The 14,953-nt window shown below is 33.6% G+C and overlaps 1 protein-coding gene across 3 annotated transcripts in view; it reads left to right on the forward strand.

Annotated features, from left to right (window-relative positions):
- Positions 1-14,953, forward strand: part of LOC129240290 (facilitated trehalose transporter Tret1-2 homolog) — a 121,407-nt gene that overhangs the window by 76,869 nt on the left and 29,585 nt on the right. For 2 of the 3 annotated variants that reach the window (XM_054875998.1, XM_054875999.1), the window contains exon 3: positions 5,395-5,472. Coding sequence is in view for 1 of the 3 variants with exons in the window: in XM_054875997.1 (XP_054731972.1) it covers positions 13,204-13,314 (111 nt within the window). In the remaining 2 variants the exon portion in view is untranslated. Of the gene's footprint in view, positions 1-5,394; positions 5,473-11,825; positions 13,315-14,953 lie in introns of those variants that run through there. The other variant, XM_054875997.1, reaches the window with a different exon arrangement.

Consider the following 14,953-nt stretch of genomic DNA (forward strand, 5'->3'; position numbering starts at 1 on the left):
TATATATACACATACAAACATACATATACAGTTGTTGAATTCGGCCGGTTTAAAATTGGCAAGTTTTTACATTTTTTTATACTCTACAGCAAGACTATCGTTCCCCTAAAATATTGTTGCTGGTTCACTTGTAATTGTGAAATGCTCCAGAACTGATACGAAAAAATATAATTTTAAGTAAGTTGGCCCCCTACACTAAAAGTACTTACAGTGGTGGCTTTATAATTAGAAACGATGTGCTAAGAAAAATAAAATCACTGTGCATATTTTTGGAAGACGTGCACTGTGAATTTTGAGCACCGTTATTCTTAGAATAGGCGATGAACATTGTAGTTAGAAAAACACGTTGATATTTGATGGTTGATTCCTTAAAAAATTCACATTGTTTCTCTGATTGTGTTTCTTGGTTGGCCACAAAATTAGAAACGCGCAGTTTTTTCTTAAATTTTCTATATTTATCTTGGAGTTAGTGTTAAAGTAAGTATACTGAAAAAATCCATAGATTAGCTTTTCTAATTTTAGTTCATCTGAATTGTTAGAATGGGTAAGAAAAAGTCATGCTCCCCGAAATTGAGGGAGCTAATTGTACAGTGTTACAAAAAGGAAAAAATTTCAATGTCGGCTATCGCACAAAGGTTTGGCTGCTCCAAAAAAATGGTATTCGGAGCAATTCATTTGTACAAAAAAAACGAGGAACTTTGAAACCCCAGCCAGGAAGCCTAGACCTCGAAAAACAACTACAGCGGATGATAGGCATATTTGTACGACCAGCAAGAGCACCTTTTATGCCTTGGCATGATATAAAAGCCGAAGTTGCAGAGCAATTATACGTAGAAGTCTCCGCTCGGACGATAAATAGGCGCTTACAAGAGGCGGGACTACGTGGGTGCATCGCACAAAAAAAACGGCATGTGTCAAAAAAAAAATATTATGAAGCGGTTACGATTTGCTAAGGAAATGCTCAAAAAAGATTCAAGATTCTGGAATAGAGTTCTCTGGAGTGACGAATCGAAATTCAATTTATTCCAATCTGATGGAAAAACATATGTGAGGCGTCCTCCAGGCAAAGCTTTGGACCCCAGGTATACTGTGAAAACAATGAAACACGGTGGCGGATCTATTATGGTCTGGGGAGCATTTTCTTGGCGAGATCTCAAGGACAAAAGTCCGAGAAATAATAATGAATTGTTTCAATTGGTGCAGCGAAGCTGGGAGAGCATATCTGTTGAAAGATGCCAAAATTTAATACAAAGCTTGCCGAGAAGACTGCAAAATGTTATAAAAAATAAGGGTTATCCCACAAAATATTAAAATTATGCTAATTTTGTTGAACTTTTTGAAGATATTTTTAAGTTTTCCTCGTCGTTTCTAATTATTTGACCAAGATGAATTTGTGTTTAGTATTAAGTTTATTTTTTTTTTTAGGATTGTAGTAATGGTTTTTTATGTTAAACTGAAAGACTACTTGTTTTTGTATTACTTCTAATAAAAAAAAATGATGTGGCGAAATAAATTTTAAAATTGTATTAGTAAAATCAAATGCTGCTATCTCGTTTCTAATTATAAGGCCACCACTGTATGTACATATGTTAATCGAAAAATTCCGTGCATGTGGACACCCTGCAGGGAAAAGCCAAACAAGTATGGAGACGTTCTAGTACAAATAATAGTATTTAACAAAAGAAATCATACCAGTACGTCAATGACTAGAATAATAAAAATAGTAAAATGATCACTTTGTCTGCAACTTAGTTCATTTTTATAGGTAAGAAAATTAGGACTTGTCTTTGATACACCAATGCATCGCTATGATTAGAGGATTACGCATAAGCAGGCACTGATGAATGCATTTATTCAAAAGCAGCTGAATTGGCTCTGGAATAAACTCCTCTTAATACTCGGACAAACATTTTCATTGATAGCCAAGCGGCTTTTAAAATCAATTATGGATTCTTGCACAAACACGGAATTTGTTCCACAATGCAGCTACAAAATGTATGAACTCTGCGGAAATGGGCAAGTCAATATTTACTGGTTACCAGAACACAAAGGAATATAAGGAAATGAAAGAGCCGCTGAGCTCGCTGAGGCAGATATTCGCTTGTAGAGATTGACCACGTCAGAAATCTATCCATCACTATCCTTTCTGAAAACGGAACTAAACGAGAACCTAGCTCTGGAAACGCAGTCGATTTGGGAACACTTAGCCTCATACAGAACTCATACAGAACTGTCAAAATTATAATAAGGATTTCGAATACGAAAACTCCAAACTTTATTTTATCACTTTCTGCGGCAAAAAATTGGTTGAAGTACTGACGGGACACTGTCTCACCCCATATCACGCAGCCCAAAATGGGATAAGTCCGGAGCGATACGTGTAACACTGCCCTACTCTTTGTAAGACTCGACAAATGTGCCTAGGATCAACATAATTTTCATCCTTGAGGTATATTGCTGACGAAAGGCTGAACGGCTTGTTAAAACTCGCGAAGACGTGCATTACGAATAACATAAAATAATATTTTCGACTAACATAATGGACCCTAGAGGTCCAAATGAGTTGTTTTTGCAGATCAGCTAACACTGCCTAACGTAGCCTAAATAAAATTGGCAAAGAAAATAAAAAAGCAACGAATTAATATTATATTTGTATGAAAGCCAGAAAGGTTAGGGGAACGGATTCATAAGATTGTTACATTAGCTCAGTTAAACTTTGAAACGTCAAAAGAAATTTTTATTTCACAATATTTACGCAGAATCGTTACCCTACCCTACACTCATATAATAAAAAAAAAATTAAAAAAAATAAATAATTGGCGCGTACACTTCTGTTAGGTGTTTGGCCGAGCTCCTCTCCTCCTATTTGTGGTGTGCGTCTTGATGTTGTTCCACAAATGGAGGGAGCTACAGTTTCAAGCCGACTCCGAGCGACAGATATTTTTGTGAGGAGCTTTTTCATGGCAGAAATACACTCGGAGGTTTGCCATTGCCTGCCGAGGGGCGACCACTATTAGAAAAATGTTTTTATTAATTTTGCTTTCACCGAGATTCGAACCAACGATCTCTCTGTGAATTCCGAATGGTGATCACGCACCAACCCATTCGGCTACGGCGGCCGCCCTACACTCATATAACAATACAATATTCACTATTTTCAACACAAATAAAGTTTTTTTGCAAGCACTCGAGGCAATTTTATTCTCTACTTATTCGAAAATACTCGCAGCAACCGGACACACAGAATTTAATCCAAAATTTAACTAACACTTATTTTATTTATGTTCCTAGAGTAAATAACTTAATTTATATATAAATTATCTATATCAGTTTTTTTTAATTTGCTTTAGTCTTTTTAGGATTACTTGTAGAGGAAGTTAGAAACAATTTTTGAGTTTCCAATCAGTTACTGAACTTAAAAACGTTTCATTTAATTTCAAGAAAAAACATATTCTGTATACTCTTTTAATATGAAATAGAATATTTTAAAACATTGGAGTCGAATGGAATGGATTTTTTTCACTTTTTAACTGGTGTTTAAACTGGTTATTTTAGAAAAATAATAGACTAGGATTTTTTTAGCTAGTATGAATCGGTATTTTGACTGATGTGTTGTTGATGCATGACCTCCCATTGAAATTTCCTAAGACGTCGCCGTATTTAAAGTAATATTTGCTAGCATACAAAAAAGATAGAACACGAACTGGTTGACTTGAAACGTGAATTGGTATTTAAGTTCACAATTAGTATTTTCCCTGCATGGTGCCTATCGTGCACGCACACACACTCTTATTGGCGTTGTGATATCTCTCTCACATGATACCCTTTTCATTCGTCTCACCTCACCTTCTCCCACATCATCATTATAATCACCTTAGCCATGCATATCTATGCATTCGTTTGCTTGTTCGCCTTAAAACATACGTACGTATAACGCATTTATGCATATACGCACATATACATACATACATATAAATAAATATGTAAATAACCTGTTATTGATTAGTGTAAAGCCGTTCAGCCGCATAAAAGTCACGCTTTTCTCAGCTGAAAATGCGTTAATTTCAATTATCATCCTGTCAAGCGATTACATGTACCTAGACAAAATATATACATACTATGTATGTATGTACGTATGTGTGCTTTCGCAAATATTTGCATCCCCTGATGCTACCTCATTCAATATATGTACATACATACATATGTACGTGCACACATAGAATATATTTCAAAAAATTTTATTACGTCTTACTCCAGTTTCTTCTGCGGTTTTTCATGCAAATAAATGATGGATATACATACTTATGTGCATGTGTATGTATGTATGTATATACAGATACATATGTGTTTGTTCATCAAAATATAATTATCTTTAAAAGCAAAAGCTAGTTTTAAAACTTTGACGCACTTCTATGAATTCTACAAACAAGCCAAACCCACAGACTTGACAAAAAATTCTCTTCAAATGCAATAACAAAGAATAAACAAAAAACGTATGCAATATAAAAAATATTTGTGTTGAAAGTAAACAAAAATATTTTAATTGTTGGTTTAAAAAAATGCTGTTTCACGGGCGTAATTTTTATTTTGATAATTTTTTAGGCTTGAATTTTTATTTTTAGAATTCCTACTTGCCTAAATAAGGAAAACAAGTGCTGAGTTTTCTGCATTAAAATTGAAAAACAGTATTAATATATAAAGTACTCGGATAGCTAATACTCGTAGGTACAGCTGAAACCGCTTAAAATGAACTCGCGTAGAAATAAAAATTTATTTAGTCTAATTTTTTTAACCAGTCCAGTTTTTTCATGATTTTGTGACTAATGGGTCGCGATCTACAGGAAGGGCGCTAAAAACAGAATTTGACGGCGAGCACGATATCTCAGGATTGAATCAGCTGGCGTCAAAAATAAAAAGAAATATTAGTTTAAAAAAATCGAGACTTCTCAAAAGATTTAATTATTATACATTAATTTAATTTATTTTAATTTAACGAACTATATTTTATGGGATTTTTAAAAAATATGTATATTTGCAAATATTACATTCGGCAAAAATTTAAAACTAATCAAATTAGCCGCTCCAAGAAATCTTGGTCACTGACTTTAAGAATACACTTTTGAGAGAAACGCGTTCGAAAAAACACTTTACACATACCCCAAAATAGCTTTACTAATATGTTTATACAAGTGCTTATACATTTTTGCGTCACCTTGGATATCTTCTTTTCAATACTTCTTTGTGACTTTAAATATTATTTAGTAATACATACTTGGTTGGTTATAAAAAAACATCATCTCTGATGTTGAAGATGTAAAGATGAATATTTATTTAAAAATATATTTCAAAGCATGAGCTCAGTTCCTAACCTTCTGTTTTCTTTCTTCTTTACAGCAGTTAAACCACCAATAAAGGATATTTGCAATCCTAATTACTTCATATACCTCAATAAATCTCAGCTGGTTTCAATCGGTAAGTTAAAATTTTATAACAACATAATACGGGTTAAAATAGGATAATGAAGTGACCGCTTGACGTATGACCTGAACAAATTGCGCATGACTTTGACGCTTCAAATAAAATCAAATGCACCAATTTCACTCATTTGCTATGAGACCTTAATAAAATAATTTTGGGTACGCTTCTATTTCATAACCCGATAGCGGGGTGCAGACCCATATGATAGAATTCACAACTATGCTACTTCCCTTGTTCTGGTAGATCTGCATCCATTTTCGAAAATCCTAGAAACCTCTATCGAATTATTCAAAATTTACCTATGTATGTACATATTTCCATCTAGTTCAGGTTTACCTTGAAGAATTTGGTAATTTAGTATCCTGTGTAGAGACAAGAAACTGCTTTACTGCATTTATCATTGGCTTCATGTTTTTCTACAATTACGCATACACATTTTTGGAATCAATGTTGCGCATTCAAAAAAGTATTGCATCATTTTTATGTGTGCAGGCGGCGGCCGTAGTCGAATGGGTTGGTACGTGATTTCCATTCGGAATTCACAGAGAGAACATTGGTTCGAATCTCGGTGAAACCTAAATTAATAAAAACATTTTTCTAATAGTGGTCGCCTCTCGGCAGGCAATGACAAACCTCCGAGTGTATTTCTGCCATGAAAAAGCTCTTCAGAAAAATATCTGCCGTTCGGAGTCGGCTTGAAACTGTAGGCGGCCCCTCCATTTGTGGAACAACATCAAGAACAAATATAATATGGTGATACAAAAGTATATATTATTGAGCTCTTATTAAAATGGAACATTTTATGCTACTGATTTATAAGGTAATTAATAATTATAGTGATGATTAGATTAAATTTAGATTGTTGTATTTTAAATGAAGACCAATTTTGAAACGTAGTTATTCTTTAAAGCAATTTGTCCTTACGTTGATAAAGAATTTAATATAGAGATAGCAATAATACTCTTTATAGACTAGAAATTTTTGATTTTTCACTGGGTATGTTATTATATAAATAATTTTTTAAATTCGTTTCCCCAGTCAATTTCACACTTCTATTTTATATTTTTATGTTTCGACAACTAATGCGTGGCCCCTTTCAAGAAAAGTTTGCTGTGTGAAATAACGTTACATTCTGGTAATCTTGTCAATTATTTTGAGTTTAAAATATAATATATACGTTCTGAACAAGTGAACACTTTTCGCATTCAAAGACTACCATCGTTCTTGTTCAACTCAGAGTCGAGTAGCAGGATTGGCAACTTTGTATTTGGAATCTGAGTTAGCAAGAAAACTCGACTTGGATGATATTATAAGAGCTTTTGCCTCAGCTAAAGCAAGAAAAGCAAAATTCTAAGCATCGTGGTAGTCATTTTCAAATATTTGTAAGGCTCACAAAATGAATAAAAAACTTTAACTGTTTTCAGCTGCGTTTTTTATTTCAGATCTGCTGAAGAGTTTTCTAAAATTCATTTTAATCAATATTTCATAATTAATTCTATCAAAAATTTTATCAATGAGTTTTTCAATGTTTAAATGTTATATCACTATAACATAATACGCATTTTGATAAATAAAAAAAATTTGAAGGGGCCCTTATCTCAAGTTTCCCCCGGGGCCCGAATACTCTCTCCACGGCCCTGTATATACTATATATGATGAATGTGTTATAGCAGCGGACCAATGTTTTTTTTTGTATTTTTTTGTAAGTGACACATATCTAAATTTATTTAGATATTAGGCGTACATACATACATACATACACATATCATATTGAAAACCTTAAATGTATTTAGTGTATATGTATTATATTTTACAAACGCAAGGAAAATAGTAGGAAAATATTATATATGTATGTTCACACAAATATATACACCTACATATGGGCGTATATAATTACATACTGATAGTCTTGCAATGTTTCCATTTTATTAAAACATTTTTCACTATATAAAGACTCGTAGATCATTCGAGAAGTATTTGCACTTATCCGTTTCAGGTTATTCGATATAAAGCTTGTGGTTTTCTGATTTAATAACATCTGACAGATTTTTCTGAGCCAATATTTGTACATTAGGGCGGATAATTTTTGGCGATAATCAATTTTTGCATGATATTACATTCGGAGGTTTGTCGTAGCCTACTGAGAAGCAGGTATAGCTTTATTGGGAAGTAATTTCTTATATCATACCGAAAAAGGCATACATATGTATGTATGTATGCATGTATGGTATGTGCGTTTCTGCATTTGGAAATAGCATACTTTTTTTTAATTATTTTGATAATCTTGAAAAATCTTCCTACCCCCAACTTCGCTTTGTATAATATTCATAAAATATTTATAATGTCGTGTTTACATGCAGAGTCAGTGTTAGTCAAATATGACTTTATATAGGTAAAGGGGTTTCCAATAACAGGTGTTATTTGTGAATGGATTGCGCTATCGAGAGATGATTAACGTTTTTTTATGGCTGGACGTTGAAATGAAATGGATGGCATTGATCTGGACAACGTTTATTTTCAGCAAGATGGCGCTACGTGCCACACCAGCAATGAAACCATTGATATTTTACGGGAAAAGTCTCCGGACCGTGTTATCTCTCGAACAGGAGATCACAATTGGCCACCGAGATCTTGTGATTTAACACCTGGTGACTTTTTTCTTTTGGGGCCACGTGAAAGAGAAGGTCTACGCTAACAGCCCAGGGTCGATTCAAGACCTCAAAGATGGAATTCGTGAGACTATCGAGGTCACAGGGCAGCCACTTTACAATGCGGTTATAGAAAATTTCATTGAAAAGGATATTGTCCTGTAAGCGTGGTAGTAGTGGTTATTTAACTATTAACGGCATACCTTCCTCTTTATAATGAAATAAACATCCGATCATTTATATTAAAAGGTAGCATTTTTCTTTGAATATCAAAATAACACCTCTTATTGGAAAACCCTTTATATGTATATACATCTATGTTCAAAATAATAGGAGCGCCAGTGAATTGCTAAGTTTTAGCAATTTTTTGTTTGTATACCATACTTAGTTTTTTTATGTTTTCATAGAAGTATGTTTTATGTATTTTATGTATATTAAGTGTTAAGCGTGTTTTACAACAAAAACCGAAGCTCAAAGCTCAAATTTGGAGCAATATACCAAAATAAAGAAACTTAAAAAAATCATCAAAATTTCTAACTTTTTTTTCAGAATCGTCGAGGTATGCAGATTTATAGTCCATTGAATTTTAGTACAATAAATTTAGTATTTGAAGTCGCTCAAAAATTGCGTTAATTTTTTTAAATTAATTTTCGCTTGTGGTATTGATAATTTTCTTTCGCATAAAGCACTTGGAATAAATTGCTTAACACCTCAGCGAAAACCAATTGTCAAAAATAGACGAAAATTTTGAGTCGCTTGAAACTCGAACTTTATTTGAAAAGACTATAAAACTGCATGGCAATTAAAAACAAAAATTTTAATAAAAGTTGGAAATTTTGATATATGTATATATATTTTTTTGAAATTTGTTGAAGTTGAATTTTGTGTATTTGTAAATTTGTATACTTTTATTCTTTTATGAAAACGTAAAAAATAAAATAAAATACTTAAAACTTGGTAGTTCTTCATGCTTCTATTGTTTTGAGCACAGGTGTATGTATGTGCATATATTGGCCTTAGTAAACATGCAGTGCTCTGTGCAGCGTACAAACATCTGGGTTCAATTTATTATTAAAGTAATGTAACTTCTTCCACAAAAATCAATAGTCACCCTAATGAGATATGCAATTTCAACAACGCAGTATGCATTTGGGAAGAAATGTGGGAAAACTTTAAAAAGTTGCAAATGACTTTTAGAAAAAAATATATTATTCATCATGAAATGATTTCTTTTTTTTTGTTTTGTTTTATTTACTTTTTTATATACACCTTTTTTGGTGGTAAGAACTGCAAACACATTAAACTACTTGTTGGAACCGATCAGAATATTAAGCAGAGGTTGCATAAATCCCTCCATCTGCATTCTTCTCAATCCACCTCTTGCGGTGAAGAATATACAGAGTCATACTACTTGCAAAGCAATCAAATGCAAAGGCGAACAATTTTTTTTATTAACAAAAAATCTTCATTTATGTTGAACAGTGTAATTACGCAAGACACTGCGCTTGTTCACAAGTCTCTGAATTGTGTAAACTAGTTATTACAATGAAAATCTGTCAAATAAATGCAAAATATGTTTATCCAGACGAACACATACATACAAACATATGTACGAATATTAAAAAATAAAATATAAATGCATGGCTTATACTCGTATAAATATTACGCAGCCATGTGGCAATCGATATCAATGTAATTGTTTACTACAGCCGATTCTTCACACATGTGAGCATATTCACATACATACATACATGTGTTTATGTCTACACAAAACGGTTATTCATTATAAGAAAATAGGCTAAAGTTTTGCGGAAGAAATTTTAAGATACTAAAAAATTATACATGGAAAACACATCTAGAGGTATACTTTGTTGAGTGAAATGAAACGCATACAACATCAGAGTTTTTCATTAAGTTTTTCAAAGTCACAGAAATATTGTCCCAGAATGACTAATGCTGATATACATACATACATACATACATACATAATTTAAGCGAATATATTGGTAACAGTTTAATTTATGCATAATTGGATTTTATAAGAGTTCAGATCTCTCAAAGTCCGATTCTAGCAAAGGTGGAATCTAATTCTCCTTAAGGGAGGCGAGATAAATGATCTTATGCAGGTATAGAGTCAGCCCGTTGGTCCGTCTGCTCAGTGAGAACTTCAGATACTTTCTGTGATTGAGAGCAACATGAGCTTGGCCCACCATCAGCATCTCAGTGTCTCTCAGTCATTAATGAGTGAACTATACACACTTTCTCCGATGACGACTACAATGACTGAAAGGGGGACTTCTACTCGTATGACATTCCCACAACCTTCTTTAGGTGGTGTGCAACCTAAGCAATAGCGTTTTTTAGTAGGAAAAAATATTGAAATCCGGATGTGTTAAATACTTCAATTTGTTATATGTACCTAATCTCTTACAGCTTAAGAGTAATATCGTGTCATATAATTCTAAAAATTTAACCCCTAATTATTTATGATCTCTAAGCATCGGCGTTAGGTTGACTTTGAAGTCGCGCTATTTCTTCTTTGTATGTATATTTGCCATACATACATAAGTCTGCAGGTCCATTGTACTTAACTTGCAGATGCAGAATACCTATACCGCTGCAGGATTCAGACTTTAAATTTCACTTGACAAATCAGTTCAATAATTCTGAGATTGTTATTAATGGAGTGTGTTACTTCTCATTTGCCAAGCTACCAATTGAAAGAAGCCGCATTTATTTTTATTCTCCTCATAGGGGTGGAAAGCAGGTGTATAATAAAAAAAAACTGCAAATAAAACAACAATAACAATTAGCAAAAAGAGGGGCACGTTCCTTTGAGCTGACAGCAGCGCGAGCGAAAATATTTTACCTTCTATTTAGTGAGAGCGTAGTGCAACTTATTTCAGGGCAAAACTTAAACTTCAATATAATAGGGCATTAAAAAAATGTGTATGTATGTGAATTTTTTTGATTTTTGGTTAAACTGGGAATTAGCGATAAAAGGCCAGACGTGGTGCTCTTATCGCCTATAAAACCTACAAGCTTTACTGTTTTTCTCTTGCCAACTGTTCACTTTCTTCTGCTGCCTCTTTCTTTTGCTGCAAATTTTGTCTAGTAAGTGTCAGTAGTGTCAAGTCCCAGCTGCGCGCAACCACCGCACCAGCCCCTTTTTTGCAACTACAAATATTATAGAAGTGGTGAATGACTTGTCAGTCGACCGAGCAGCTGCTAAAAACAACAATAAGAACAATATGAGCTAAGCCTCGAAGCTGCCGATAGGGGGGTGTGTACGACTGGTATGCATTGCATGTACATTTACCTACTTATGTGTTTTCGTATACATGCATATAAATACATATACATGAAGGAATTGGAGAGGGCGTCGACGGTGCTGAGCGCGCTAGTGAGCGCTAAATATATCAGGAGCACGCGATATACTCACGCAGTGCTAACTTGTACACATAAAGCAAACAACAGTAAAATGAATGGAGGCTACAACAAAGCAATGGTAGCCATGCCGCCAAATGCGACGTCACTAATACCAAAATGCTAAACGGTGTGCGAGTATCACTATACCGCACCGCGTCGCGCCGCGCCTGGCCAAGTAACTACAACAGCACCACGGATGGCAGACAAGAGTTTTTATATTTCATGCGAGAGGCGAAATTTGTAGCATTTACTTGTAAGCGTTTGGTGAAGAAACAGATTTGAATTTAGCGCGCGCTTAGTTGGACTAAAGTTCCAACTATTTTAATAATTGATTAAGCAACAAAATAACGAAACATACTCAGCAATTCGAATTCAAAACGTTACTGTTATATGTAAATCATACAAAACGGAAATAAACAACTGCCAACAAAGTGGAGCAGGAAGTGAATCGAATCTGTATGAAATATCATATCATAAGAGACACCTTGTAAGCAATAATTCACCGGAATAAATACAGACAACTACACATACATACATACATACATACATATGTATGCAGTATTAAAATAGGAACAGCTACAGCAACAACTAGTCAGTCAAGGATCTCGAGGAGTTGCGAAATATTATTTGATAAAAGCGCTAAGTGAAATCGAACTGGTGATGACTTTCAATTTTTTTGTCAAGATCAAAAAAGTAGTAAAAAGTAGCAATTCAGAAAATTTAAGCTAAAGTAAAAATTAGAAAATTGCGTGAGAATTTACATATCGGCGGCTGCGATAGCAATCAAGTACTTATACAAAATATACAAATAAACCCGGCGTAGATAGCAGATATTACCTACATACATTTGTATATGTAAATGCACCAGCAGCAAGGACAAAAAGCAATAACAAAAGCAACAAAACTTATAAATAAAACACGTCGGAAACAACGTCAATGTCATGGTATAACGGAGCATGCGTCAGAACTGTTCATTGCCAAAGTGTGGGTGTTAAGCAATCAGGACTCGTAGATATAACCTGAAAACAGGCGCACCACATCTCAAACCCATTAAACGTAGGGATACAGTGAAAGCGTGGTCGAAAGCAATTCAAAGCCGAAATACCGAAAACCGAGCACCAAGCACCGAGCATCGAGCGCCTGAAACACAAAACACAATTCGACGAATCTGCATTTAACAGTTAGACGAAAAACGTCAACCAACCGCAGCAGAAGTGCATTACTTTTTGTGGCTTTGCATATTATACAATACACAGCCACTGGCAATAACATTCGAAGGGCATTGAAGCTGAAGTGTAAAACATATAAAGTGGAGTAAAATCTTACAACTGCAAAGGGAATGAAAAAGAGACCGTAGTGTGAAGACACTTGTAAAGGAAAGGAATGAAAAAAGAAAACTAATAGTAAAAAAGTACTAAGAAAAGTGTAGAAAAATATTGCACAACTTAAATAATAATAAACAATAAAAACAACTACAAAAAGCCAGCAACGCATTTGTATAGCTGAAATTTATCAAAAGAATCTCATTTTGCCATTCCCACTTCTAGTACGCAAAATTACCTGAAAACATTAAATAATTCAACTTATACAAGAAAAAGTAAAGCAGAACAAAAATAAAAATAAAATAAAGTGTCCAATAACCAGCAACATGTCAACAGACTCTAGGGAAAATGCGCCTTCGAAAGTGGACGGAAAGGAGGAGAGCGCCCACCTGCTGGAGGCAGCTGTCAGCGGCGAAAGATATGGCTCGAACACAGCGGTATGCAAAACAAAGTCTACATACATATTCATGTACATTGATATGCACATCTACATACTTATTAATAGTGAGAATAAAAAGGCTGAATGCAGTAAGGGGTATTTAAATAGGGGCTTAACACTACTTTTGCAGTCTTACTTTCTTAAGTTAATTTGATCTCGTAAGATTGTAGGCAAAGATCATAACGCGAAATTTGCCACAGTGTGAACTGCAAGATTCTCAATTGCAACCTAAAACAAATTTTACTCAGAAATACAAACATATATAAGTATTATATTATATAAATATGTACAGCAAAATACGTATGCAAGCATTTCGAGTGTTGTCAATTTTACTTATTCCTACTATTTTAACGTTCCAACGCAGAATGGCAGTTTGATATGCAAATTGTGTATTGTATTTGCAATTACTTCCTGAAATTATATCGGGTGTTTTTTTAAGAGCTTGATAAAATGATAATACAAAACAAAAATATTGTTGGAATGAATTTTTTTTATTATAATCGGGTAGATAATTTCATGGCGTTAACATATTTTTTAATAAGATATTCGGCATATATTTGATTAAACTAAACGATGGTAACTCTGATGATGAAGTACGAAAAAAAGGTGAAACTACAATCCCAAAAAAGTTTTAATACCGAAATGATTTTTTCAATAACAAAATCGTTTGGAATCTGATGATTTGGTGATTTTAATAATATGTCTATTAAGTCTAGTTTTTTTTTAGCTTTTATTCGTTTAATGCATACAATATAAAAATTCAAGGCAACGATGAGCTTAAAAATTTTAGTTTTGGAAAAAAATTATGAAGGAAAAAAATAACTGAGTTCCGGAAAATAATAAAAAAAATTGCTTTGGCAACACTGCCAATTTATGTTAGTTTTAAAATATTTAAACTTAAAATTTCTTAAACTTTTTCTCTCAATCATTGAAATACAATAAGGAATTCAGCAACCCCAATCATACAAAATTACAAAAAAATTGCATGCAACTTAATAGCTGTCTTAAAAATAGTTTAACATATAATATATATTAAAAAAATGTCTGGCAACTCTGTTTGTGAATATGTCAAAATAATATCTTTTTTCGAAACTCAGCACAATCTTAAACATAAAATATTTACTCTCACAAGAATTATAAATTTCTATCAAATTTCGGCATAATCTGGATGCGAATTGTATATTTTATGTCTAATAGCTTTCAGTTGATACCAGCGGTGGAGCGAATACAGAATGTTGCGCATATTGCGGCACCCTTACTCGACACTTAGCGCATTTAACGGAATTAGCTGTTAAGCTGATGTTTTGTAGAGTTTTGCTTAATTTTTTTTTTTTTTTACAAGTAACTTTCTTTCTGCTTATTACTTTCCTTATCAACAATAACCTAGCCCACTTTTCATTTTTCTTTTATGAAAGATTACCATTTCAAAACTACTTTCTTGGTTCACCCACACACGTCATCTGCAATTATGTCGCGCTAAGGTCGTATTTTCTTCAATTTGCATACTCGTTCTTGGCTGATACCCAAGAATGTAAGAATGCAAGCTCGTGCCATCCCTAGGCCGTGACGTTAACACGGAAATAAAAGAAACAAATGCGAATGCGAGAATAAGTGATAGCAAGTGAAAATCAAAGACA

The sequence above is a fragment of the Anastrepha obliqua genome, chromosome 3, assembly GCF_027943255.1.
Source record: "Anastrepha obliqua isolate idAnaObli1 chromosome 3, idAnaObli1_1.0, whole genome shotgun sequence".
In the NCBI taxonomy this organism is placed as follows: Eukaryota; Metazoa; Arthropoda; class Insecta; order Diptera; family Tephritidae; genus Anastrepha; species Anastrepha obliqua.